The sequence below is a fragment of the Mesocricetus auratus genome, unplaced genomic scaffold (genome assembly GCF_017639785.1).
Source record: "Mesocricetus auratus isolate SY011 unplaced genomic scaffold, BCM_Maur_2.0 Super-Scaffold_100013, whole genome shotgun sequence".
In the NCBI taxonomy this organism is placed as follows: Eukaryota; Metazoa; Chordata; class Mammalia; order Rodentia; family Cricetidae; genus Mesocricetus; species Mesocricetus auratus.
This window is the reverse complement of record NW_024429196.1, coordinates 29,722,169-29,748,093: the sequence shown is the minus strand read 5'-3', so window position 1 is coordinate 29,748,093 and position 25,925 is coordinate 29,722,169. Positions and strand designations below refer to the sequence as shown.

Below are 25,925 nucleotides of genomic sequence, written 5' to 3'. Positions count from 1 at the left end.
GAGTCAGAGATTGGTAACTCCAGTCAGGCTCAGGCCAGTGATGGTCCTATAGTTTTTCTCATTCTGTTGCTCCAGCCTGGAAAGCCATCTATGCCACGACTCTCCTTCCCACCGTCCAGTGATCTGCCCATCCTTCAGCTGATCCTTCTGAAGCAGCCTTCCTGAGTGGGCTGCAGAGCCGGTCACTGCCTATGCTGGCCCCTTCTCACCCTGCCAAGGTCTCCATTGCTACTCCTATGGTCTTAGTTTTCAGGCAAGGCATTGCTTTTACTAGTCTACAAGTTTTGAAGTCTTTCTGAATCTCCACCTTAATATTTTTCCTGACTTAGAGAATACATTTAGAATTGTTCCCTGAACAAAGCACAAAGGCAAAATTGTTTTAGCTGTGCTTTAACAGGAGTTTACATCCTAAAGAGCAAGTTGACCAAAGACTCATCCTTTCATACCTGAGATAACCCTATATAGCCAGCCTTAACAATGGTCCCCCAAGGAGCCCAGCTCCAGAGACTTTTGCATCCCCACAATACACTGGGGCTAACACATTAGAGCAAGACCAACAGCACATGGTGAACTGGCAGCGTGATTCCTAAGGCCAGGTCATAAAAAAAAGTGTTACCACTCTTGCTTTAATTCTCTACTCTGAAGGAAGCCATCATGTCAATGAAGACACCCAAGTTGCCCTACAGACCGGTCTGTGCCAGGAGAAACCAAGGCCTACAGCAGACAGTCAGTACACACCCCTGTGAGGAGGCCCAGTCAAACCTTCAGGTGATGGTGCCTCACCCACTGGTGTCTCAGCTGCTGCTCCTGGAAGCTGCTAAGAAGGAGCCACTCTGTGTTGTGTTAGAGAAATAGTGTGTTTATTATCGCTTTAAGCCATGAGACTTTTGTTATATTGATTATAACATATGTGTGTGTGCTAACAATTCATACTCTAAAGACCATACCAGGCTGTACCTGTGATGGCAGAACTGTAGAAAGCCAGACCATCAGTCTTCTGATATACAGGCCAAACCAGATAAAATGAGCAAGAAATAAATCTCAGGACAAGACATAGAGACCTTGTCTCCTGAAGCCCGAAACAGAGGAACAGGCTGTACACACATCTATTGGGTGTTGCTCATGGCCTAAATCCTCTGGAGCCAAATCTTATATACCAGGGGACACAGGCAATTAACCTGACCTAAAATTTCCCAATTGTACTCAATCTGTCTTCATTTTATAATAGGGAGCAGACTTTGAAGGGAGTCAGTTTGTCCCTGGACATATGACTCCTGAGAGGCAGTGAAGCCACCTCTGACTCCTGCTGAGTGGAGTCTATTTCCTATTGCTGTGTTACACATCATAACCAATGCAACTTGGGGAGGAAAGAGTCTATTTAGGCTTACAGTTTACAGTCTACCATGAAAGGAAGTCAGGACAGGAACTCAAGACAGGAACCTAGAGGCAGGAACTGAAGTAGGGGACATGGAGGAACATTGTTTACTGACTTGCTCCCTCTGGCCTGTGCAGCTCCCTTTCTCATACAATCCGGGTCCGCCTGCCCAGGGATGGGACCACCAATAGTGTGCTGGGCCCTCCCTCATCAATTGAGAAAATGCCTCACAGACACCCTCGCAGGCCAATCTGATGGAGGTCAAGTTGAGGACTGAGGCTACCGATTACAGTGAGCCTCTTTATCTTCCACCTTGTTTCTCCCTTGCCCCTCCATTCTCTCTCCCTCTCTGCTTCTTTGCTGCCTACCTCTCTCCAAAAGCAGAGCAGTCTGGTCATCCTAACCCTCAGTGCACAGCAGCAATACAAAGTTCTTCTCATCATGCAAGTGGCAGCCACACGGCCATGTGGGAAGACTGAAGAGGTTCTTCTCAGAGAGATGTCCTTGACATTCATCTTCAGATCCCAAAATCCCCAGTCATCAACCCTTCCTCCCGCCTCAGTAAGCCACGTGTCATAGTTTTGTTTCTGTGGCTGTGACAAAATACACTAACAAAAAGCAGCTTTCGGGAGAAAGGTTTATTTGACTTACAATTCCAGGTTGTACTCTGTAATTGTGGGGAACTCAAGACATCTAGTCACATCACATCTAAACACAGAGATAAACAAATGTATGCCCAACTGATATTCTCTTCTCTTATACAATCCAGGTCCCCAAACTGGGACTGGGACTTTATATTTGCAGGGTAGACTCTTCCCATACCATTAAAGTCATCAAGACAACCCCCCCCCCAAAAGACAATTCCCCACAGGCACACCCACAGGCCACCTGGACCTGGACTTTGTCTCTGGAGACTCTCATCCCAAGTGATTCTAGGCTATATCAAGTTGACAATTGAAACTAACCACCCCACTGTATGTTTACTCTAGAAGTTAGAAATAAGCTTCCCTAAATATGGCCCAACTGTGTTATCTCAGACTCTTCAAGGCCCTGTTTGGTGCTGGTCTTGGCCTGAGATGGTCAGTGACTACTGTGGCAAAACCTCAACAATTCATGTAACTAAGTCTGCGACTCTTCAGGGAGTCCATGGTGTCATGTCTGCCTGCCAGAACATCCCCCAACCCAGACTTGTGAAGGCATGGTGACTGGTAGGAACCTGTGATCATTTTCATTATTTCTTATCTTAATTCTTTTGTCTTTGTCAATGTACATTTTTTAAATGTTTTATTCATTTTACATACCAACTACAGTTCCCCCTCTCCTCCTTCCCCTCCCCCCCATACCTACCCCCAACCTACCCCCATCCACTCTTCAGAAAGGATAAGGCTTTCCATGGAGAGTCAACAAAGCCTGGTACATCCAATTGAGGCGGGGCCAAGCCCTCCCCCACTATGATGCCTTGCTCATTTTAATTCTATGCATTGCCCAAATGCCAACTTGTGTCCATATGTATAATTGTCATTATTATTACAACACAAGAAAATTAATATTTTCTCTGAACTTTGAAATCAATGATGGAATAATGTGACCTAAACTCACAGATGGAGATATTCTCAGCATGTACTTTGAGAAACCAGGAGGGTACCAAGAAGAAATGTCAAAGGGATTGACAGTGACTTCACCCCCCTCAAGGGTCTGTGATGGATACACATGTGACTTACATGTCAAGATGTCATAGACAGAGATAGCAAAGTGGGGTTTCAAATAGAAGCTTAAATATGAAGTCCCAACACTGTGAGCCCTACTCTGAGTTCCCACTGGTATCTCAGGTCGAAAAGTTATGGGGAAAATTCCTTTAGCCTCACCAGATGACTCACCTGGAAAAGGCCAGCGAGCCAGCTCATTCCAAGTTCATGTTCATTTTATAAATAAATTTATGCCAACCCCTAACTCCTTCTTCCTGGATTCTTCTACACATGATTTGATTTTATTCATTGTGGGGGAGGCTGGGCATATGGGCACCAATGAGTGGTCACCCTTCAGGAACTGGTTCTCTCCTTCTATCATGTAGGTCCCAGGAACTGAACTGAGGTCATCAGGCTTGGCAATGGCTGCTTTTACTCTAAGCCATCTCACCAAACCTTATTTGAATTTTTTTAAAGTGCTTCACTGCAAAATGTTTAATATCTGAAGTGGGGGAGTTATATATACAAAACTAATGGAATTAACAAAAACTTAAGCAAAATTCTTTGGTTGCTCAGGTCACATATGAGAGATGAGGGGACTGCAAGAATTTCAGTCAAGATCACCTTTTTCTACACAATGGCCCCTCCAGGTCTCCTGAGGTGTGTTCAGTTTCTTCTATTCTCTGGGCTTCCTGATTCCCTCTCCCTCACACACCCTGCCTGCTCCCACCTTCCTAACCAAGAGACTTCTCTCCCTAGAGGTATTAACCCATACAACTAAATATGGGCCGGAGCCACTGACTTGGCTGTAGACTCCTGTCATGTGAAGATCCTAGGCCTCCAGGGATGGTCATGGCCCCTGTGTGTGCCTGTCCTTTAGGATCCCTCTGGGAAAGCTTGCAGTTCACTTGGCCCTAGGCCAAGGTTGAGGTCACGACTCCTTTTGGGGTTTAATGACCCTTTCACATGGGTCACATATCAGGTATCCTGCATATTTACATTGTGATTCATAACAGTAGCAAAATTACATTTATGAAGTAACAATGAAGTAATTTTATGGTTGGGGGGGTTATCATAATATGAAGAACTGTATGAAAGGGTCTCAGCCTTAGGAAGGTTGAGAACCACTATCCTAGGCTCAAGATTTCAGACGGGTGTAGTCCTCACATGTTAAGTGGCTGTTAGTTATCTACACAAATGTTAGCCTGAGGCACCTGGGGAACCTATAGATTTAGATATACTGTCTTATCTATCCCCATACTAGGCCTCACACCTTCAATGGATATTAGTCCTCCCCCTTCCCCTGCAGAAAATAGGATGTAGAGAGAAGGACTGGCCTTGGGAAAAAAAATCACATCCTCCCATGGTGTGGGGAGGGAAGGAGAGAGAGAGTTCAACCAATCAACCAACCATGGGTGTTGTTCCTTAGTAACCACCCCCCTTGTTTTTTGAGAGTCCCTCCTTCGGACCTGGAGCCCCAGGCATCAACTTGTCTACTTTTCCAGCATGGATTACATGAGTACAGCACCACACCCAGCCTTTTTTCTAAACTACACAGTGGCTGGGGATCGAACCCAGGTCCTTATGCCAACATGCCCTGCACTTTACTGACTGAGACACCTCCCCAGCCACCTCTGTCAGACACTCTCTCAAGAGACTTCTAGGGCATAATAAGACTTCTAGGAGGCCTTTTGCCCAATCACCTGGCTTCAGAACCCATACACATTACCACATGACTGGATTGCTGTTGAGATTTACCGGACATGGACCCTAGGTCCTTCTTTTAGTTAAACTGAACTTCAGTCCAAGTGTCCCTGGACTTCAAGGACAGAAAGTGTCTCTCCTTTTTAAATTTAGGTCAAATAATGTCAAACCCCAAAAGTTTCCCTGTGTCTTTGCTTCCCCTTGGGTATGGTAAAAATCTGTAGGTCACAGAGAAAAAGTGGCTCCCTGTACTTTTCTTTATGAGCAAAGAAAGCAATTTTAAGGCCTCGAGGAATTCTGGGAAAGCTTTGGTGAAATGAAACAGAAAATTTGCAATAGAAGCTTCAGGAAGTCCCCTTGTGTGGGTTAGGCCAGGTTTGCCTCTCTGCGAAAGATCATGGCCTCTTGTCTGGATTTGAACAATGGACAGGAAGCAAGTGGTCCCATTAGAGGGACCTCCTCACTGGAGGTGTGGCAGGAGCCAAGCTGGGGTTCAGTGTGCAGGACCAAGCACAGCAATGGGGAATTGTGACCTTATCTGTTCCAGTTCACTTACGTCCTATCTCTACTGTGATCTCTCCAGGAGACCCTGGCCAGTCACTGCTGTACCGTGGCCTTGGCCTTTCTCAGTAGCATGAGAGCTTAGGGTTATTTTCAAAGGCTCATTTATTGGAGTAGCACAATCACACTTTCACATTTAAAATACATTATCTCCTTGACATTTTTAATCTACACTTCCCGTTTTTAAGAAATGTGTTTTAAATGAGCACTTTATGTCATTGTTGTAAGTGGAAAGCCAGCTTCCTTTGCTGAAAATAGAAGGAAGGAGTAACAATAAGCTACTGTAAGCAAAGTTACGTTAATGAGATCTGCCTACATTTGTCGACTTCATAGGCAAGGTCTGTGCTCCTCTTTCTGTTTGCCCACAAGAGCCCTAAAATCATTCCAGACGCGACCAGGAGAACATGTCCGCAGTTTTGGAAGACACTTCATTCGAACACCTCTGCAGTCTTTTCCCTGGCTGCTGCCTTGATTATGATCCTCGAATCTCCTTCCCAGCTGCTCTTGACACTTTTCTGCAATAATTATAACACATGCAAAAACACAATTCCCCGATCTACAAGCTTTAAATAACCTTTATTTTTTTCCAAAGCCAGCCCATGGAACAAGAGACCAGCATTGTGTTTTGAGAGAGATAAAGGACCCTGTTTCCAAAAATCCCCTCCTGCTGGCTGAGACAGATACCATGGTGGTTCCTGATAGGAAATCCCCTTCTGCCTCATGGAAAACCAGAGAAAGAAGCAGAGCAGCCCCAGTGGAGGTGACCAGCCTCCACCCAGGCGCCCATAAGTGAAAACTTTCCATCAGCACAAGCTAGAATCCTATTTGGGGGCAGGAAGTTGCCGCTGCGCTGTTGACTATGGTTTGAATATAGTCTGTGCCCCAGAGCTCCTGTGGTAGCAGGGCCCCAGTGTAATGGTATGGAGAGGTGACAGGCCCTTTAGAAGGTGGGGGAAGTGGACCAGTGAATAGAGTTCTTGCAGTGCAAGTGTGAGGACTAGAATTGGCTCCCCAGAATCTGCAAAAAGCCGGGCAGGTTTGAAGGTGTCCTGTCATCCCAGTGCTGGGAAACAGAGACAAAGGGTTCCCGGGGAAGCTGGCTAACAGTGGTCATGAGTATCATGCTCAGTAGGAATTAATACACATCCTAAGGGAGTGGGTTATGTCTCTGGGTACTGGATTAGTTGCTGACAGTAGGTTGTTACAAAACAAGACCAACTCACAAAATGTTCAACATCTTCCTTAAGCATAACTGCTTTCCCACACTTCCTTCTGGCACCTTCCTGCCCACCCCAGACTGGACCTGCAGAGCAACAGATCAGACTATGTGATTGGTCTTGAGCATCAGCAAGGGATGCATGGTGGAGATCTAGCTGAGTTCTCAGCTAGATGGGGGAAGTGTAAATACGTTGAAAGAAACAAAACAACCATAACGACATGAAAAATAGCTAATATCATCTTTTTGTTTTTGTTTTTTGAGACAGGATAGCTTTGGGGCCTGTTCTGGAACTAGCTCTTGTAGACCAGGCTGGTCTCAAACTCACAGAGATCTGCCTGCCTCTGCCTCCCAAGTGCTGGGATTAAAGGCGTGTGCCACCACCACCTGGCAGCTAACATCATCTTATACAAACACATGGCTTTTATAAAGATTCCCTGCAAATGTAAAATTCTTTATGGATTTGTTTTGTTTTGTTAAATTCTCAAGAATGAGAATTCTACCAAGTAGTATTTACAGGCATCTTGAAATTTCTCAAAGTTGATGTGGACTTTCCAGTCCCAGTGGGAAGAGTACACAGTGTATCTGTTGTGTAATCTAAAATATTGCATCTATAAAATCAGAATACCAGTTGGGGATGCCACTCAGTTGGTATGCAAAAAGCCCCAGCTGGGTTCAGTTCCCACTGTCACATGAGCCAGGCATGGTGACTTGTGCTGTACTCCTAGGAAGGTAGAGGTGGGAGGATTGTCATTCAAGGTCATCTTCAGGTACACAGAAAGTTTAAGAACAGCCTGGCCTGCATGATTCCGAGATGAGAGAGGGGTGGAGAAGGATAAAACTTCTTTGGAAATAAGCCCCAGGCTTTCCTTTCCTACCACAGGTAATAAATTACTCTCTATTAAGCCGGGTGGTGGTGGCATGTGCCTTTAATCCCAGCACTCAGGAGGCAGAGGCAGGCAAATCTCTGTAAATTCGAGGCCAGCCTGGTCTACAAAGCTACCCAGAGAAACCCTGTCTCAAAAAACCAAAAAAGGAAATTTCTTGACTGTGCATAATTTTGGGTTTTGCATCCATTGAGAGGTGTGAACCCATTGCTTTCAGTTACAAAAATCCCATTCTAGCACCCATTAATCATGAAGAGGACCGTGTCTGAGAAACTATAACGGCTTCAAATACACAGGTGCCCAATGTTGAGAATTAGAGCAAAATCTTTTTTTCCAACGAAACAAGGCTCTTGAAATAATCTATGAGTCTCAGGAGAAGGAAAGATGCCTGAGTCCCTCCATGGCATGGTGAAACATCCTCTTCAGGTTCCCTCCCACTCATCCATCTCCTAAGGAGACCCCTGGAAGCCTTGTCCTCCTGCTGAGTTAGAAGGCAGCATCCTGACGCTTCCATAGCAGCCCTAATTTTAGCCTCAGACTACTGGGAGCAGGCAGGAATGGCTTTCAAAGGCAGCTAGCTGCTCTTCAATCCTATTACTGTTATGTAGGTCTTCACGGTGTTGGCTGAATGGCTTCTCAGTGTCTTCACTGCTGCACACACAGTAGGTCTTCTTGTCATTCTTGTCTGGACAGACTCACTTGTGCCTGGAACTGAGAGCAAAGGAGATCTCCACATTGTTTGTCACACAGAGCAGACTCTTTGGTGTTGGGATAAGCTGAGGGAGCAAGACAAACTGTCCCGTGGCTGTGATTGCTCACGTGCTAGAGGGCGTGACAAAGTCAGTGAGGAGCAAGCAGAAAAACAGAGTGAGGAAGAGTTAAGTAAGGCCCTGTGGTACAGAGTGAGGAGATGACCCCTCTTCTTAGAGCGGGTGACATTTGGGCTGAGATCTGTGAGGTAAGAAGGAGCCTGGTGGTGAGGCCAGTTGAAACCGAGAACCGAGGCGTCAGGAAACACCTCACCCTCTCCCCTCCTGATGACTTCGCTCACCCTCTGAGCCAGCCTGGCTGAGAGTTCTCCAGATTGTCAGGCTGCCTGGTCTCTCCCCTACAGGACCAACCCAGAGGGTGTGACTGACCGCTCTGTACAAACCTGCCCTGATAATCACACTGGAAAGGAGGTTCATCTTTTACAAGCCCTCTGGATACCATTAATGATAGTAGTAGCTTCAGACTAGGATTTCAGTGAGCTTAAAGGATTGAGTAACTTAAAGGCAGTGCAATCCCGTTCCTACCTATATACAACCAGACCACCACTCTGCTTGGTCATCTTCTCTGACAGACTGGATAGAAATAATGTGCAATGCAGACTCCCCTAAGCCCACGATGCCCAATGGGTCTCCAGTGCTATTAGATGCTTTCAGAACTAGCCGAGGGGCTGGAGATGGATAATTCAGTTGCTAGAGTGCTTACCTAGGATATGTGAGGCTCTGGGTTCAATCCCCAGTACTGTATAAGCCAAGCGTGGTGGCACCACAATCCCAGCATGTAAGAGGGGAAGGGGGGGTGTTCAAAGTCATCCTGGGCTACATAACAAGTTTGAGGCCAGCCTGGGACCACCTGAAGTCTGCAGCACCCGACCACAGTATCAGTTTGAAACTTTTATCTTGGCTTTTATCTTGGCGGCTTTTCCCAGCTCCAGTAGAGAGTTCTTCCTGAATCCCCAGGGCCGAACACTCTTCTTGGCAGACTGGGGGCTGTCTTCAATGGGAGTGGTAAGTGAGTCCTTGCTGAGGGAAGAAAAGCAAATAAGTAGAGCAAAGGGACAGAGAGAGGAAGAGGAGGAGAGGAGAGAGCTCATTGCCCCTCCCACGCCAGCTCACCTCTGGGCTGGGAACCCCCTCTGCCCACGTGTAAGCTCCTGAATCTTAGCTCTCCTTGGTCAGCCCGCCACACAACAGTTGCCTGGAGCATCTCAGAAACTCCCCTCTCCATCTAAGGATGTTGGGTAGGGGGAGGGGAAAGTGTGGGATTCAGAACTTGTCTTGAGTAGGATGCGGTAGGGAGGTGGGAAGCCCTAGGTTTGCAGAGATGAGACTGATAGCCAGGCAGATTCCCTGAGCTGAGTATGAGGAACATGTGCCTCCCACACCCCAGCTCTTGGCCAACACTGTCCAGGCACCAGGGAAATCCTGGGCTCAACTCAAAGGGTTAGAAACAGCACGTCCTGCCCCATTTCTATCAAAAAGCTGCACAAGAAGCCTGCAGGATTCTGAGAATTCTGATGAGCTTTCCCCATCGGATGAGGCAAGAGGCCACATGGTCTCGTGTGAGCCAGAACAGCAAACAGCGGCAGTAACACCTGACCTGAGCTGTGGGTGCGGGGGTGAGGCTCAGCCTGGTCCCTCAGTGCCTAGTCCACTCTCACCCCCTCCCAAACTCCAGAGGCTTCCTTCGGCTCCAATGATTACTAAATCGGCCCATTCCTAGAAGCCCTTCCTCTGACTCAGCTCTTATAGCCACAGATTACTAAAGCAAGCCCTCCCCAGGCTAGCTTCCCGCCTGTTTCACTTCCTCCAGCCTCCAGAAGGTGTTATCTGCTCAGACTCAAGTGGTCACCGTCTCCTCTCGGGGGGCCCTCACTGCCCTCCACTACTTACTTCAACTTGCACCTCAATCCAGAGTCATCCCCCTAAATGTGACCAAACACTCTGATTAAAAACCTTATTTAAAGTTGCTCACTGCCAATCCTGACAGCCCGAGTTCGATCTCCTGGACCCACACGGGAGGAGAGAGAGCTGACTCCTCCAAGTTGTCCTCAGACCTCCACATAAGCACTGTTACAGATGTCTGACACTCACGAGTACACGTGGAATGAACAACTGTAATACAAAAGTATTCTAGGCCTCACTGGAGGCCTGCTGATACTGTTCAGCGACAGAGTACACACCCAGCATGCAGGAGGTTCTGACCCTTACCATGGCTTGAATCTAGCCTTCCCACCAAAGCTAATGTTCTGAACCCCAGTCTTCAATTTCTAGCATTATTTGAAGGTTGTGGAGCCTTTAGGAGGTAAGACTTTAGGGACAGGCCTTTGGAGGTTTGCACACCCGGCTTCCCACCTACAATCTCTGCTTCCGTTTGCTGCCGTAGGCTCACACCGCATGTTCTTGTCTTCCCCTCCAAATGGGTGGCAACCCTCTAAAAGTGTGAGCCCAAAGCCATCCTTGATCACTTACAGTGTTCTTTTGTGCATTTTGTCAGCAGGACGAGAAACGAAACTGATGGGCTTCTTATTTCATCAGCCCATACTTTTTTGTTGCGTGTTTGTTTATTGATTTTGGGTGCACAGTGTGGGGTGTGCACCACCCTGCAGGTGTCAGAATCACAGGACAACCGGCAGGAGTCAGTTCTTTCTTTCCACGTGAGTCCTAAGGACTGAGCTCCGGTCTCCAGGTTTGGTAGCAAATGCTTCACTCGGTGAACCGTCTCCTCTCACAGTACGAAGAAATGGCAGAGCATAGGCTGCTGGTCCACCCACTACCCTTGGCCCTCTCTTTGCTTATTTCCTCTTCCTAAGGACAAGGCAGTTATGATTCTTTTCCCTTATTTTAGACTTGAGTAAACTGAAGCTCAAGAGCATTCCTGACCTGTACAAGGCTACATGACTGGTGAATGGCTTTATCAAGATTTAAGAATTCTGTATGCCACCAGGCAGTGGTGGCACACGCCTTTAATCCCAGTGCTCCGGAGACAGAGGCAGTCAAATCTCAGTGAGTTCAAGGCCAGCCTGACCTACAAAGCAAGTTCCAGGACAGCCAGGACTGTTACACAGAGAAACCCTGTCTCAAAAACAAACAAAAGTTGCATATGTCTGACCACTGAGACTCTTTGTAGTAGTTTCCACCCTGGGACTCATGTCTCCTGTCCTGTAACCCCCTCAAAAAGGTTTTTGTTTTTATTCACACAAGACCGCACCAGGAATGCACCTTGCCTGATGAGACCTGCCCCATCTCTAATTGACAGGATTGGTGTCACCTTCTCCTGAGTCTGCTCAGCAGTCTCCTAGACCTGGGTTCTGTAACCAGGTGCCTGTCCCACCACCCCTGACCACTGTATGTGGTCTTTCATAGCTACAAATCATCTCACCTCCCTTAAGGGGCACAGGCTTGTGTAGTACCTTGCTCCACGTCCCACAAGAATGTACAGCACCCAAGAAGTCCCACACCTCTGCCACACTGTCATGATCCCAAATATGGCTCTTTGGGAGCATTGAGAGTCAATGCTCGTTTAGGTAGAAGTCAGCTAGGATGTAAAGACAGAGCTCTGGGATTAGTAAAAAGGCTGGCCACAAACCTGTCTCCAGGTGGTGAGTGGGCATCAGCCATAGGCCCCCAATACAACACCCCTACTCCCAAAGTGATTCAATCTTATTTGGCCAACCCACAGGCCTCCCACTAGAGGAGATCTACGCCGCTGAATGCTTGCCCCATAGTCATTCCATCCCCTTAGAGGCAACCTGCCCAGGGGACCAAAAGAGAGGCTGGGTGTGGGGGAGTGCCTAGTATAGTCATAGTTTCCAGGGGCAAGTTAGAGCACAACTTCTCAATATCTTGGCTGAGCAAGCACCTGGGGAAGTTAAAAAACAGAGCCGCACCCAAGCCTCTCCCATACCCACTGTTTGGAGGGGGGTATCAGCATTGGGGTGGGCACACAGGAGGCAATTTTCAAAAGCTTCTGGGTGTTTCCATGTACTCAATAATGACAGGCCTTAAGACATTCCTGCTGTCCTCACAACAGTAAGGCCGATGACATTGATTCTGCTTTACAGATGAGTAAACGGAGACATGTGGCTGTCACAGACTTACTCAAAGTTGTAGGCGAGGGTATAGCTTCACCAAGATTGGAGAATTCCAGGTTTCTTCCCTTGCCCACCAAGCTGGCGTAATGCTGTCAGGTCAGCATGGCACAATGGCTCGGGTCACTGGGAAAGGCGAAGCTGAAATGAGACTCCGTGGGAGCACCTGGGGCGAGGGAGCAGCTGCACATCCCTGGAGATAGTGAACACCCCCAGAGTAGAGGTGGGAACACTGGGGTGAGGGAGCAGCTGCACATCCCTGGAGATCGTGAACACCTCCAGAGTAGAGGTGGGAGCACCTGGGGTGAGGGAGCAGCTGCACATCCCTGGAGATAGTAAACACCTGTAGATAAGCAAGAACTTGCTTGCAGAAGTGGCCTTTGGACCCTTTCCCAGATCATTGTCAAGACAGAGAGAAACCCAGGGAGGGGCAAGGTGAGATCATCTGTGGGCTGAGCGGGGAGGAGACACTGGAAAGGAATCCATCTTCGCCCTCTACAGGACAACAGAGTCTGCTTGTAGTGAATGGAGGGCATGGCAGTCACGTTTAAAGACCTTTCAGTTTCTGAGGAAATGAAAAAGAATGTTTTATTTAGGTTATTCCCGAGAATCTGAAATATCTCCTGGGGAGTGAGGGGCTGGAGCGATTGTTCAGTGTAAGACTCCCTGAAGCTCTTCCAGAGGAGCACAAATGACTTCCCAGCACCCACAGCGACCACTCCCAATGTCCTATAACTCCATCTTTAGGGGATCCAACATCTTCCTCTGCTCTCCACGGGCACCTGCACACACATGGCATACACACTCACCCATATACAAAAATACAATGTTTTAAAATAATAATTTAGAGTCTGGAGAGAGGTCAGAGTAGTTAACAGTACTTGATGCCCACGTTTGAAGACCAGAGTTTGGATTCCAGCATTAATAAATACAAAAGCCAAACATCACCCCCCTTGCACGTGCAAACCTTAGCATTGAGGGTGGTGGAGACAAGATCTCTGGGGCTCGCCGGCTGCCAGCTTAGCTAAAGAAAGTTCCACACTCAGTGAGGGACTCCACCTCAGAGGGACAAGATGGAAATGATAGATGAGGTTTCCTGGAACCTTCCCCTGGCTTCTGCAGGAGTGCACTGGTACTCACACCCATTCACACAAATGCACATATATGACGAACATATATATCATATATTTGCAAATACACACACAAAGAATTTCAGGGGTGGGGGGTGAAAACAGCAGCCTGAAATTCTATAGATAGGTCTGATCAGTCCAATCTGTATGATTTATTACGTGTGTTTGTATTTCACAAGTATTTATTGGGAGTGTGTCCCAGTGTCACAGCGTGTGCATGAAGGACAGAGGACAATTTACAAGACTCTGTTCTCCTACTTCGCACCGTAGATCCCAGGGCTCTATCTCAGGCTTGCTGGCAAGCATCTCTACCCACTGAGCCATCTGGCTGGCCCCCTTTCCTACTTTCTTAGATACTCCCTCTGTGGTCTCAGGCTAATCTCAGATTCTCAGGCTCCTGCCTCAACTACCAGCGTGCTGGAAGTCAGGCTTGCACAACCACACCCTGCTGGCCTGACATCTAAATTTTTTTTCTTTTTTGGTTTTTCGAGACAGGGTTTCTCTGTATTGTTTTGGAGGCTGTCCTGGAACTCGCTCTGTAGACCAGGCTGGCCTCGAACTCAGAGATCTGCCTGCCCCCGCCTCCCGAGTGCTGCTGATGTCTAAATTTGATCTATCCCACATAGTGTAGAATCTCCGCAGCTCTACACCGAGGAGTGATTTGCTGGGAATGGAGGCTTACACGAGGGTGATGACAGTCATGGTTCTCAAACAGTAGAGTACAAAAAAGAAGTCCCTCTCTCCAGTGTCACCTCAAATCCTCCTCCTGCGTTACAATTCCTTTAACCTTGACGATACCTGGAAGAGACTAGAGAGCATGCCTGGGCACTGAAGCCCAGAGGACCTGCTCTAACACGTGCACTGAGAAGGCTATGCTTGACAGCAAGCATGCTAGAGAGTTCATGATTTAGGTTAGGCTTGTTGAGCCTTCTTATTTGGCATAACCAGGAATTACGATACAGGTACACTTGGCTAAGAAGTGTGTAAAGACAAGAGAGTCCACTCAGAAATGCCTCACTCAGGACCAAATGTGTGCCAGGCCCAGCTTGGAAAGGCTGCCAGGAGGAGATGTGAGACAATGACTTTAAATGGGGATTGAGTCACCAGACCTGTCAAGAAAATGGACATAGACACTGGCAGTATAGCTCAGTTAGTTGGTAGAGTACCTTCCTGGCATGCACATATCCCTGGGCTCATCTCAACACTGCATAACCTTGGTGTGGTGTAGCACACCTATAATCCTAGCCTTTGGGAGGTAGAGGCAAGAGGATTTGTCATAAACTACATTAGAAACCAGCCTGGGCTACATAACACCCTGGAAATGGGGAGGGGAATAAACATAAAAATGAGAATTAAATAATTTTGGGGTAATCCAATGAAACAGCATCATATTTAGTACATAGAGTAATTCATCTCAAATCAGTTTACAAATTAATGGATTGGAAAGTTTGGGGACATTTTGCTTCGGTTTAATTAGTTTCATTTTCATCACAGCTGTTTGACCAGAGACAGTTCCAGTAGATTGTTCGGATCAGTTCTGCTCACATGTCAGTGGTGCGCGTGTGATTCATAGCTCAGACACTGAGCACCTAGCAAATAATTAAAAAGCATGAAAAATGCCTACTGATCAAAGAGGCTTTAAAAAACCTGCAAATTAAGAGAAGCGCTAAGAGCTGGGTAAGCTGTTATATACCTACAATTCTAGCATTCAGAGTTGAAGGCGGGAAAATTACAAGTCAATTGAAATGAGCCAGCCGCTCTCCTTTCTCCAAATCATAGATCCAATGTACAAAAACAAATAAAAACCCAGAGAACTTTAATCCCAGTTGTGCTACAACGGTTACATGAGTTGACTACAGTTAAAATAATATACTAAGTTCAACCTACAAATCTAAACTGGATAAATAAAACTGCAAAGAGATTCACTTGTCAAAATTACTCCTCTAAGATGAATTTTATCTTTCCTTTGTATCTTATAGTTTTATTGAGACAGGATTTTTTTTCCTGAGGCAGGACTTTTCTATGTAGCCCTGGCTGTCCTGGACCTCCCTCTGTGAACCAGGCTGGCCTCAAACTCCGAGATTCACCTGCCTCTGCTTCCCTAGTGGTGGGATCTAAGGCACGCTCACCACTGTCCAGCTCAGGATTTTATTTTTATGACCTTCAAGCCACTGTGGAGTTTAGGATTACCTCAAATGACTTCTGATTCTCCTACCCTCATCTTCTGAGTGCTAGGATCACCAGTGTCAACAACAGGGCTCATACCCTTGCCCTCCACTGCTCTACTGGCAAGGTCACAGCCTTGATGTGGCCTCTGGGCCACTCTAGTACCAACTAGAGGGCTGGAGGAGACTGGGGATCTGGGAATTCAGATTAAGTCCTAAGAAACAATCCATGTGAGCTGTGTGGTGATGGTGCACACTTTTAATCCCAGCATTTAAGAGGCAGAGAGAGGCAGGAGGAGTTTGGTGAGTTCAAGGCCAGCCTGGTCTACAGAGCTAATTCCAGGACAGCCAGTGCTACACAAAGAAACCCTGTACCAAAAACAGCAAGTGCGGGAGGTAGAGCAGTGAAGAGGGGGAGGGGAAGGGATAGAAGAGACCACCCACACCTTCTGACAGGGGCAGAGAGATCCAGGGATTTATGCACACCCCATTTCCACTCTTAAGGTTTACAACTTAAATGTCTTCCCCAAACATCCATGCACTAAAGACACTGCCTGAAAGTGGTGGCCTCTTTAAGAGGTGGAGCTTAGAGGAAGGAAGTTAAATCATTGGGAATGTGCCCCTAGAGGAGATAGCTGAACCTTTACCTCTTCCTCTACTTCATTATTTGCTCCCAGGCTGTAGTAAGGTAAGTTGCTATGATGTACAACTCCAGACCCACAGAGGTGTGGCCCAGAAATCATGGATTGAAAATTCTGAAACTATAAACCAAAACAAACTGTTCCTCTTGAATTTGATTGTCTCCATTAAACTGATTGTCACAGGTCTTTTGTTACAGTCACACCAACTAACCCTTCACACTTATGGGTAGCGTTGCAATTGAGGGGCTTGTCATAAACACTCACTGCTAGTACTTTGTACCTGCTTACTACAAGGCAGCGATGATGGGAGATCACTTGTGTGTCACTCCAGGCTTGTGAGGTAACACTCACCATTGCTCATCTGAAGACCCAGGCTAACCCAACTCTATTGTTTGACCGCCTAAAATAGGCTTAGAAAGACATAACATACCTTAACTGACTCTCCTATATACACACCACTATCATTGTCCCCAGGAGCCCAAACTTGGTTTCCTTTGTCTTATCATTTTATCACAATATACAGCCCTCTGCTGAGATGGCTGTAAGCTCCAACGCCTAAGCATTTCTTTGGGTTTTTACTTCTTTTATGTGACTCTTTTGTATAGATGAAAAGTAAATTTCCTTTCCAATTAATCTGTCTTTTGTCAACTCAATTTGTAAATGCCAGTCGTTGAAGATGAGAAGGGAAGGTTTTCTCCTACATAACACAGATTACATGATAACATGTAGAAAAACTGGGACACAGCTCAGTTGGTAGAGTGTTTGGCTAGTGTGCACAGGCCTCAGGGTTTGATCCCCAGCATTGTATAAATGGTATGTGGTGGGTCGCATGTATACAATTCCAGCATGGGGTAGGCTCTGGGACAAAGACTCAGGAATTTCAGTTCCAAAGTGTTTTCACATTAAAATGTTTGGACCTTTGGTCACTATTGGGAAGAAAAACTAGAATTAATCTGGGAAACACATCCCCTGTTGTTGGTAGGGTGCTGTAGAAATGCCTTGATTTGGGGTCTTTAGCTCCTCAGTGATAAAATTTACAAAGATTAGATGCCTAGTCATCCAACAGGTCATAGATTCAGAGTTGGAGAATTAACTTTGCTTTCCCACTGTGAGGGTTAGGGAGAGCTTGGATAGTTAGCCAAACCAATTAAATAAATAAATAAATAAATGTCATCTAGGTATGGTTTAGGCTGGAGGGCAATTTCCATCTAAGTGCCCCTCTGTAATTTCTAACCTTCTACAATCTGCAGGTATTATATTTAGTCTAAAGTAGACTAAAGTATGAAGAATAAAATAGTTGACATCAATGTAGCCTACACCCAGACCAGGAAAAAGAACATTAGCGAGAACCTTGAGGCTTCTCTCACTCCTTCTTAAGACACTCCCTCCCCCTAGAAGGAACAACTGAATTTCATGTTTATTGTTCCCACTAGACGAAACAATATTCATACTTGAAAGATAAGGGGCAACTTATTCTTAGAAAATCGATTTTGGATTCAAGTAGTTATTATCAGATGTTTAGATTTCATGGATCAGTAACATCCGAAATAGATTTGGAGACACAAGAAATACAATCCGAACCCCAAATGACCCTATCACAATAGCTTCTCCATAGAAAAGACATTCAACAGAGTAAGCACAGGAACAGCAGATTCTGAGTTCTGAGTGCAAAGCCTTTCTCTAGCTTCTTTTGTTTTGTTTATTTTCAAAGAGTCGAAAAAACCAAAAAAGAAAAAAGAAAAAAAAAAAAAAGAGTCTCCTGTAGCCCGAGCAGCCTCAACCTCACTATGGAGCCAGTGGTTGACTAATCCTCCTGCATCTACTAAGAATCAAAACCAGTGCTTCCTACATACTGCACAAATGGGCTTTCCTGACAGGTACATCTGCAGCCTATTTTTGTCTATTTATATTTATTTTCATCTTGTCGGAGTAATCCGCAGCACTTTAGACACTCAGCCTGTGGCTGTCTCTGCCCCATCTCCCCGCCTTATGGCCTCATCCTTCCCCAGAGCTTCTGCTCCTACTGCTTCTCTCGTGGGTAGCCTGGAGTCAGTGGCGGCTTGCGAACCTCGCCACCCACAGGGCACCACTGAGCTCCAGCCCCAGGCCTTTCCCTCCGTTCCCGCCAGGCCTCCACCCAGCAGGCTAAAAGGAATCCAAAGCTGCAAGATACCTAATGACAGAGTGGTGAGGGGAAAGGCAGCAAAGTGTAAGAACCATAGAAACTGGAGTAAGCCCACTGGGAAGACATGGACATTAGCTCTCAGAAGCAACAGACTTCCCTTAGTGACCTTGACCAGTTCCTCACTCCTCTGAGCTCTGTGCTCAAGTATCGACTCGAGAAGACAGGCTCTGCCACTCACCTCCACAGGTGTGTACTCTCCATAGATGCATACCCACCACAGATGTACCCACAGCAGGTGTGCCAGAATGCGGGGGTGGAGCGACTGGCTGAGCTGAAGGATTTTGCAACAGCTCCTCAGAGAAAATGGCACTGTCTCCCCCCCTTCCCCCACTGACTTGGTTCAGCTAGGACAAGGTAAGAGCAACATAAAAGATGATTTGAGCTTAAATTTCACTAGACAAAGGAAGGAAAGAAGGAAGGAAGGAAGGAAGGAAGGAAGGAAGGAAGGGAGGAAGAAAGGAAGGGAGGAAGAAAGGAAGAAAGGAAGGGAGGAAGAAAGGAAGAAAGGAAGGGAGGAAGAAAGGAAGGGAGGAAGAAAGGAAGAAAGGAAGGGAGGAAGAAAGGAAGGAAGGAAGGGAGGAAGAAAGGAAGGAAAACCCCCTTTCACTGAGGAGGAAGCAGAAGCCCCGCTTATTAAACAACAAGCAAGACTTTTAGTGTAATGTTCCAAACTAGGCAGCCGTATCCCCACCCACGTTCACACAGTGACCTCGTTTGTCTCTGATGTGGATGGGAGAGCCCTTACAGCCCTCAGTTTTCTCCTCCTTCTGTCTGGGATGAATTCCTCAAGCTGAATCCTGAAAAGGATCATCAGAGCCTCACAAACAAGGCCAAGAGGGAGTCACAGTCTGGGCCAGTAGAGTTCCATCCTGTGGAAACATGGGTGCCCTACTACCAGCTTTGGAAACCCCTCCTTGCTGTTTCTGCCTTTGGCAAGTAACCGTCAACACCTCCCCTTCCAGTACCATTTCCCACACGTTGTCCATCATGTATGTGCCCTGATCACATCTCATCCGGCTGGCTACCTGACTGTAGTTTTTGTAAAGTGGATCCCATTACTAAGGCCCCATCTTTTAAAAATATCTATAGGATAATGTATTTCAGATACGAAATGCATGCACACATAAAATCACATGCATATATACCGAGACACATGCATACATCTACATGTACACTTATATACACACATACAGGCACACATGTATAAACCCATGTGGACATACACAGATAATGTAGACACATACATATATGATATACATAGACAGGCTTATTTGGAAAGACATACACATGCACAGAGACACAAATATAAAGACAATGCTCACAGCCCTTTTACTCAAGGTTAATGGACAACAGGCTGTGTGAGAAGGGGAGTGTCTTTCCTTGGTTGGTTCTTCCAATCCTAGGCCAGGCACTGGTACCCAGCAGCTCAGGCAGGCCTTAAAAACTCAAAACATCTGCTTCCTCCTCCCTCCCCCCCATGCAACTACTCATATTTCCTCCTCCTTGGGAACTAGGGAAGGCAAGACTCAGACCAAAGGGCCTCTCAGATCTCACACCAGTTCTATGAAAGGGAGTCCCACTCCCAAGAATGTATTTTTGGAAGCCCTTAGGAATTCCCTTTTAAATCAAACACCAAGCACACAGAATTTGCATTCCTTTTATTTAAACCATTATGAGAGCCCTGAGAGGTAGGAAACACCCGATCCACAACAGGAGGAAGAGGGACCAGCCCAAAGGAGAACATCCTTTGCCCAGAGTCTCAGCAGACAGAGAGGGGACCAGTGAGCAGCCTCGGATGGCACGGCATCCAGGACCAGTAAAGTCTTTCTCATTCATGAGGTAGTTTCCCATACACCAATACAGAAGCGGAGCCCAGAAAGAAGGCGCAGTGCCTGTTGGGCCTGAGTGAGGCAGATAGAGATCGGGTGGGGTCTGCACGCTGGCAGCCTCACTTCTCACTGAGGATGCGCACAAACTCCTCATAGTTCACCTTCCCATCCTGGTCCACATCAGCCTCACGGATCATGGCATCCAGCTCCTCCTGTGAAATCGTCTCTCCCAGCTGAGCCATGGCCTGCTTGAGCTCCTCCACAGTGATGTGCCCATCACCATTCTGGTCAAAGACACTGAACACGGCCCGCATCTCCTGCTCGGTGCTCCCTCTCTTGTACTTGGCCATTGCCTCCAGGAATTCGTTAAAGCTGATGGTGCCATCGTTGTCTGTGTCCACTCTGGAGATGAGCGCCTTCAGTTCTTCCTCTGAGAGGTTCTTGCCCAACTGCTTCATCACGTCACCAAGTTCATCGACACTGATGTGGCCGTCCTTGTTCTTGTCAAACCTATCAAAAGCTGCATGGAACTCATCCACCTGCTCCTTACTAAACCCGTGAGACATGGCTGTGTTCTCTGTCCCTCACAGAGCTTCTGAGCTTGCTGTCAACCGGATGTCAGTCTGTAGCTCCTGAGGTTTGTGGTCCAGCGTTCGGGGCTGCTGCTGGGATCTGAAGCCCTGTCTGTTGGAGGGCTGAGCTATACGTAGCCTTGCCCTTGCATGGGAATCCCCTCCTTTTCTGCAATTGGAGCAAAGGGAGGAGGCTCCCCACCCTCCACCTGCCCTCAGGCAAGATGCTCCTCCCAGGGAGGGACAAACCAGCTGCAGACAAGGAATGAAGTAATTGGGATAGATGGGAAGGTCCATGGGTAAACTGATGGGAAGTGTCATGGGGCAATGGGACAGAGACTACCAGGCTCTTCTGGCCCTAATGGCAGACCACCCCACTGCATGGACATCTGCCTAGGACACACTTCCCCTATGACTGATTTTCTTACATGCTTTCAGCAAGTTGGTGGTTTCAAAAGTAATTCCCCAACCTCACAGAGACTCACTGGAGAGAGGCACGGGTGTTGAAGAAGCTGCCTTGGGGACACAGCAGTCCTTAGGGGGATTCAGATTAGGATTTCTCCTCTCAAGCTTGTCCTAAGGGTGAGGTTGATGGAAAGGGGGAGGTAGAGGCACCAAGGCTTCCTGGATTTAGCCATGGCTTTCATTCTACTCAGAGTCCAGCGCAAGAAGAGAGGAGGGACTGTTTGTCTTTAGCACCCAGAAAGAAAGGATCTGGGTTTCATTCTGCTGCGGAAGGATCATTTATAAAAATCAAGCAATATGAAGTGTGATTTTAAAGGTGAGAGGAAAGGCATTTTGTGCCCCCCCCCTAGTGAGTCCTACAATTCCACATCCAAGTCCAGTGGTTTCCAGACTGTTTCCATTAGAGATGAGTTCATTCCGTGCACAGGGCAGGAAACAACTGAGATTGGAGAATCTTGGCCTGGGTGCTGCTTGGGCACTGGAAGGTAATGTGTGGCCAGTAAAGTTCAGACAAGGACAGGACAAATGTGATAGGAACTTGACCCCCTGGGGATTTTCTGTGTCATCAACTTTAAGCACTAGTCCACTTGGGATACCCCTACCCATGGCCTTCCTCCTGTGGTCTGCCTTCTGGAAGGAAACTCATGCCTACACAATTTGGAACAGTAGGATTTAGACCAAGACCACAACACTATGGGGTAATCCCTAAGATTTTTCAATGGTGCCTGAATGTGGAAGTAGACTTTTGGCATGGAGAGACCAAGATGAATTTCAAGGAAGCCATTTTTTGATCTCTAAAGGTTCCAGTCCTCTCTTCCACCCTTGCCTGAACCATAGGAACAAATTTATTTCGTTCTCTTCCTGGTTCAACCAGATAAATAGACAGAGGATTCTCTTCTTCTCTGAAGAGAAGCCAGACCAACACCCAGATCCCCTGGCACTCCACCCCGACTCCCATTCTATGTCCAGGGAGCCTCAGATGGAGAGAGGGGGGAAAAGAGAAAGAAAGACTCCAGTTAGATAATTTATTTCCCAAAAACCTCTTGAAGAAGGATTGCTGTCTCATCTTTGTGCTGGAAAAATACAGCAGCCTCAATAAATATTAAGCAACCAATTTCTCAATGAAGTGACAACCAGTTCTGGGTGGAGAATGCCATTCCAACCTGGACAGCAGAGTAAGGAAGCATCCTGCTTGGTGAGAGACACAGGAAAGGTGGAGTTTTTAATAACAAGCTTCAATCCAGCTCCTTTGTTTATTTTTTAAAGAATATTTGAAGATATCCATCTATATTCGAAATGCGTTTTTCTTCTCATCTTCTTAGTAGAGCCTGTGATTAAAACAAATACTTAATAATCATTGTGTTATTATGCTCCTTTGGTTAAGTCATACTTTGCATTCAGTGTTAGGAGATTTTCTGTTCTGGTTCTGGATTCATTGCTGATCTGGTCAAATATGCCCCAATGTTTTTATCTACAAGCAAAGATGATGCATCTACTGTATCTACGGAAAGTAATTAAGGCCCGAGTAAAAAGTTCAGACTAACAGGAGATATTTCTACTCTATGATAAAACTCACATTCAAGGAAAAGCTGATTTACCTTTGCTGGAAGCCTCAAACAATATCTACATGAATGGGTACTCTGTTCATTAGCATACCTTTCTTGTTTGAACAGCAACAAAAATACCAGAAATCACATCTACTTTGAGGTTGTACATAAATCAAACAGGTCAAGTCTCTGAATGTTAGCAGATTTTGAACATCAACCAATGCTTTGTTTACTTTTGGAGTTTATTGTTCTTTTTTTGTTTGGTTTTTCAAGACAGGCTTTCTCTGTGTAGCCCTGGCTGTCCTGGAACTTGCTTTGTAGACCAGGCTGGCTTCAAACTCAGAGATCTGCCTGCCTCTGCTTCCCTAGTGTTGAGATTAAAGGCATGAACCACTACCACCTAGCTAATCAATGCCATTTCATGTAAAATGGAAACTCTATTTAGAAAGGAATCTATGAAGCTGGGAAGATGGTTCTATTGTCAAAGTGTTTGCCATGAAAGCACAGGACCCCTGTAAAAAGCCAGGTACGTGTTTGTAGTCCCATCACTGGAGTGGTAGAGTTAAGAGGATCACTAGGGCTTGCTGAACAGCTTGTGTTGCCAAATCCATGATCACCAGGTTCATCAAGAGACCCTGCCTTGAACAATAAGACAATAGAGGAAGCAACAGAGTGATAGAGGAAGACAGAAAGACACCTGCCACAACCCCTGAACTTCACATGAATGACCACACACGTGCACACACAAACAACATACACAGAAAGCAGTGGTCGGGGTAGGAGGAAGGAAGGAATCTAGCTGGGCTGAGGATAAAGTTCAGTGGAAGATAAAGCTAGTTTGCATAAGGCCCTGACTCCCATCCCCAGTACCACCAAAAGAAAATAAATAATAATAATAATAAAACCCTAGTAGAGTGATGCCATAGCACAGAAAAGGCAATCACTATGTGATGCCCATATCCCATATCCCATATTCGAGATGAAGAAATGGGTCTTTAGAAGGGAAGACCTATGACTCCTTGGGAGTCATGGGAAAGGCTTCTCCCTCCTCTTTCTACCACGTGGGCTCTGCTTCCTCTCAGAGGCTATGCTTCACCATGTAAAAATGATTTCTTTACTCCTTCCCACCTAGTCTCCTGCCTTAGTATATGAGCTGTCAACTACACGACCTAACTTCCAAGTTAAGACATCAGTGACAGTCATGCCACAAGAACCTCATAGAGTCAAACTAGGGATTGGGAAAGGGAACAATGTGTCATTTGCTGCCCAAACCCACTTCAATCAAGGTCCTGCTTCATTAGCTGGTTTAATATGCCAACCTGGCTCTGTGGTGGGATTTTTGTAGGAAGAAGCCGTGGAGACTAGGAGGACCATGGTTTCATGATTGCCTGTAGCTAAGACACCTGCACCTCACATGAGGCTCTTGTATAATAGAAACAATGGAAATTGTTCGTTCATGAGTAGCCGAAGGCTTCAGGGCTTGCTTCTTGTCGCACAGATGGGGGAAGGAAACTCAGGCAAACCATCAAGGGAAGAGAGGATAGCACCAGATTTATTCCAGGTATGGTGGCTGACCCTGGAGCTGGCGAGTGACACTGGTGGCTGGTCCTCATGAGCCACACAGCCATGTGTTAAGGGGGAGAGGACTGAAACTGAGAGAGTGAGACTCACTGATAAGGAGCATCTGGAGCCGAGTGAGGCAGGAGGAAGACTGTGGTTAGCTGAGGGAAAGACCAGAGCAGGTGCACAGGCAGACTTGAGCCTTGGGCTGGGTGTTTTGGAGGTGGACTCTGGCCCAGGGTGTGTCCTCTCTCATGTCCCCTCAGCTCACATCCTCAAGAACATGTAGACCCTCCCAAGTGAGAATGACGATGGCCCTGGATAAGTAGTGAGTCTTCAGTAAGGCTGACTGAAGACCTCTGCAGGTGGCAGAGGAGAGATGAAAACCTCCCCAGAGTTGCTGGGCCAGGCCCTGAGGGCAGGGAGGGAGAGTAAGCAACCATGGGACAATCCTGTGCAGAGACTGTGTGTGCATGTAAGTGTACCTGTGCACAGGCAATGTGTTCCTGTGTATAGATGCACCGACTGCTAGTATGTACATGTGTTCATTTATATGTGCGTCTGCATCTGTATGTACATATGTGTAGTTATGCATCCGGGTTAGTTTTCTTTGGGGGTTTGTTTTGTTTTGTTGTCAACTTGATGCTAGCTGGAATTTTCTTGGAAGAGGAACTGAGTTGAGCCCGCAGGCAAATCTGTGGGGGACCTTTTCTTAATTAATGCCTAATGTCAGGGGTCCCAGCACACTGGGGGCAGTGCCACCCCTAGGCAGGTGGCCCTGGGAGGTGTAAGAATGCAAACTGAGCAAGTCACTGGGAGCAAGTCAGTAAGTAGCTTTCATCTACGGTCTCTGCGTCAGCTCCTGCCTTCAGTACCACCCTGACTTCCCTCCAAGACGGACTAGAAATTGCAAGCTGAAATAAATCTCTTCCTCCCCAAGTTGCTTTGGGTCACAGTCTTTATCATAGCAAGAGAAAGCAAACCAGAACAGAACAGTATGCATACAATGTATTCACGTATGTGCCCTGTACACATACATGTGTGCATACTTACAAGTGCATGTATGAGTTTGTATTTGTATGTCTGGTATGTGTCCAGGTGTTGGGAGGAGGTGTGTGAATAGCTGTATTCCATCTCAGGTGTTCAGGACTAATGGTTAAAGTTGATTCCTGAATGCACAGGGTTTTATTCTAGAAGCAGATACACAAAATACCCAGACCTTCCATGATCATTCAGTTTCTGTGTATGAACCACTCCAGAGAAACCAGTCTAACAGGTTGGAAACACAGACTATAGCAGAGTCTCCTCTGTGTCCTGGGACTTGCAGGAACCTGATTTCACCCCCCTCACACCTGAGCCTCCATGGTGTGGGCACAACAGGCTCTCCCCCAGGGAACTAAGGAGTCTGGGTGGAGTCGCCTCGTCTCTCTGGGATGTGATCTATGGGAGAGGCCTGGACACAGCTTCCACAGTTCAATCACCATCACTTAAGTACCAGTTTCACAGATATTAAGGATGGTACTTCCTGCCTCGCACCTAGTATCT

General features: G+C 46.7%; 1 protein-coding gene across 1 annotated transcript; it reads right to left on the bottom strand.

Moving 5' to 3' along the window:
* Nucleotides 1–20,050: 20,050 nt before the first annotated feature.
* Nucleotides 20,051–20,962, bottom strand: LOC101840457 (calmodulin-4). The gene has a single exon (XM_005071740.3). The coding sequence runs from the start codon at nucleotides 20,800–20,802 to the stop codon at nucleotides 20,356–20,358; it is 447 nt and encodes a 148-aa protein (XP_005071797.1). The 5' UTR covers nucleotides 20,803–20,962; the 3' UTR covers nucleotides 20,051–20,355.
* Nucleotides 20,963–25,925: the final 4,963 nt, after the last annotated feature.

What these genes read in the sequence shown, in the direction of transcription:
- LOC101840457 (XM_005071740.3), bottom strand. Translation starts at nt 20,802, where the DNA reads ATGTCTCACGGGTTTAGTAAGGAGCAGGTGGATGAGTTCCATGCAGCT.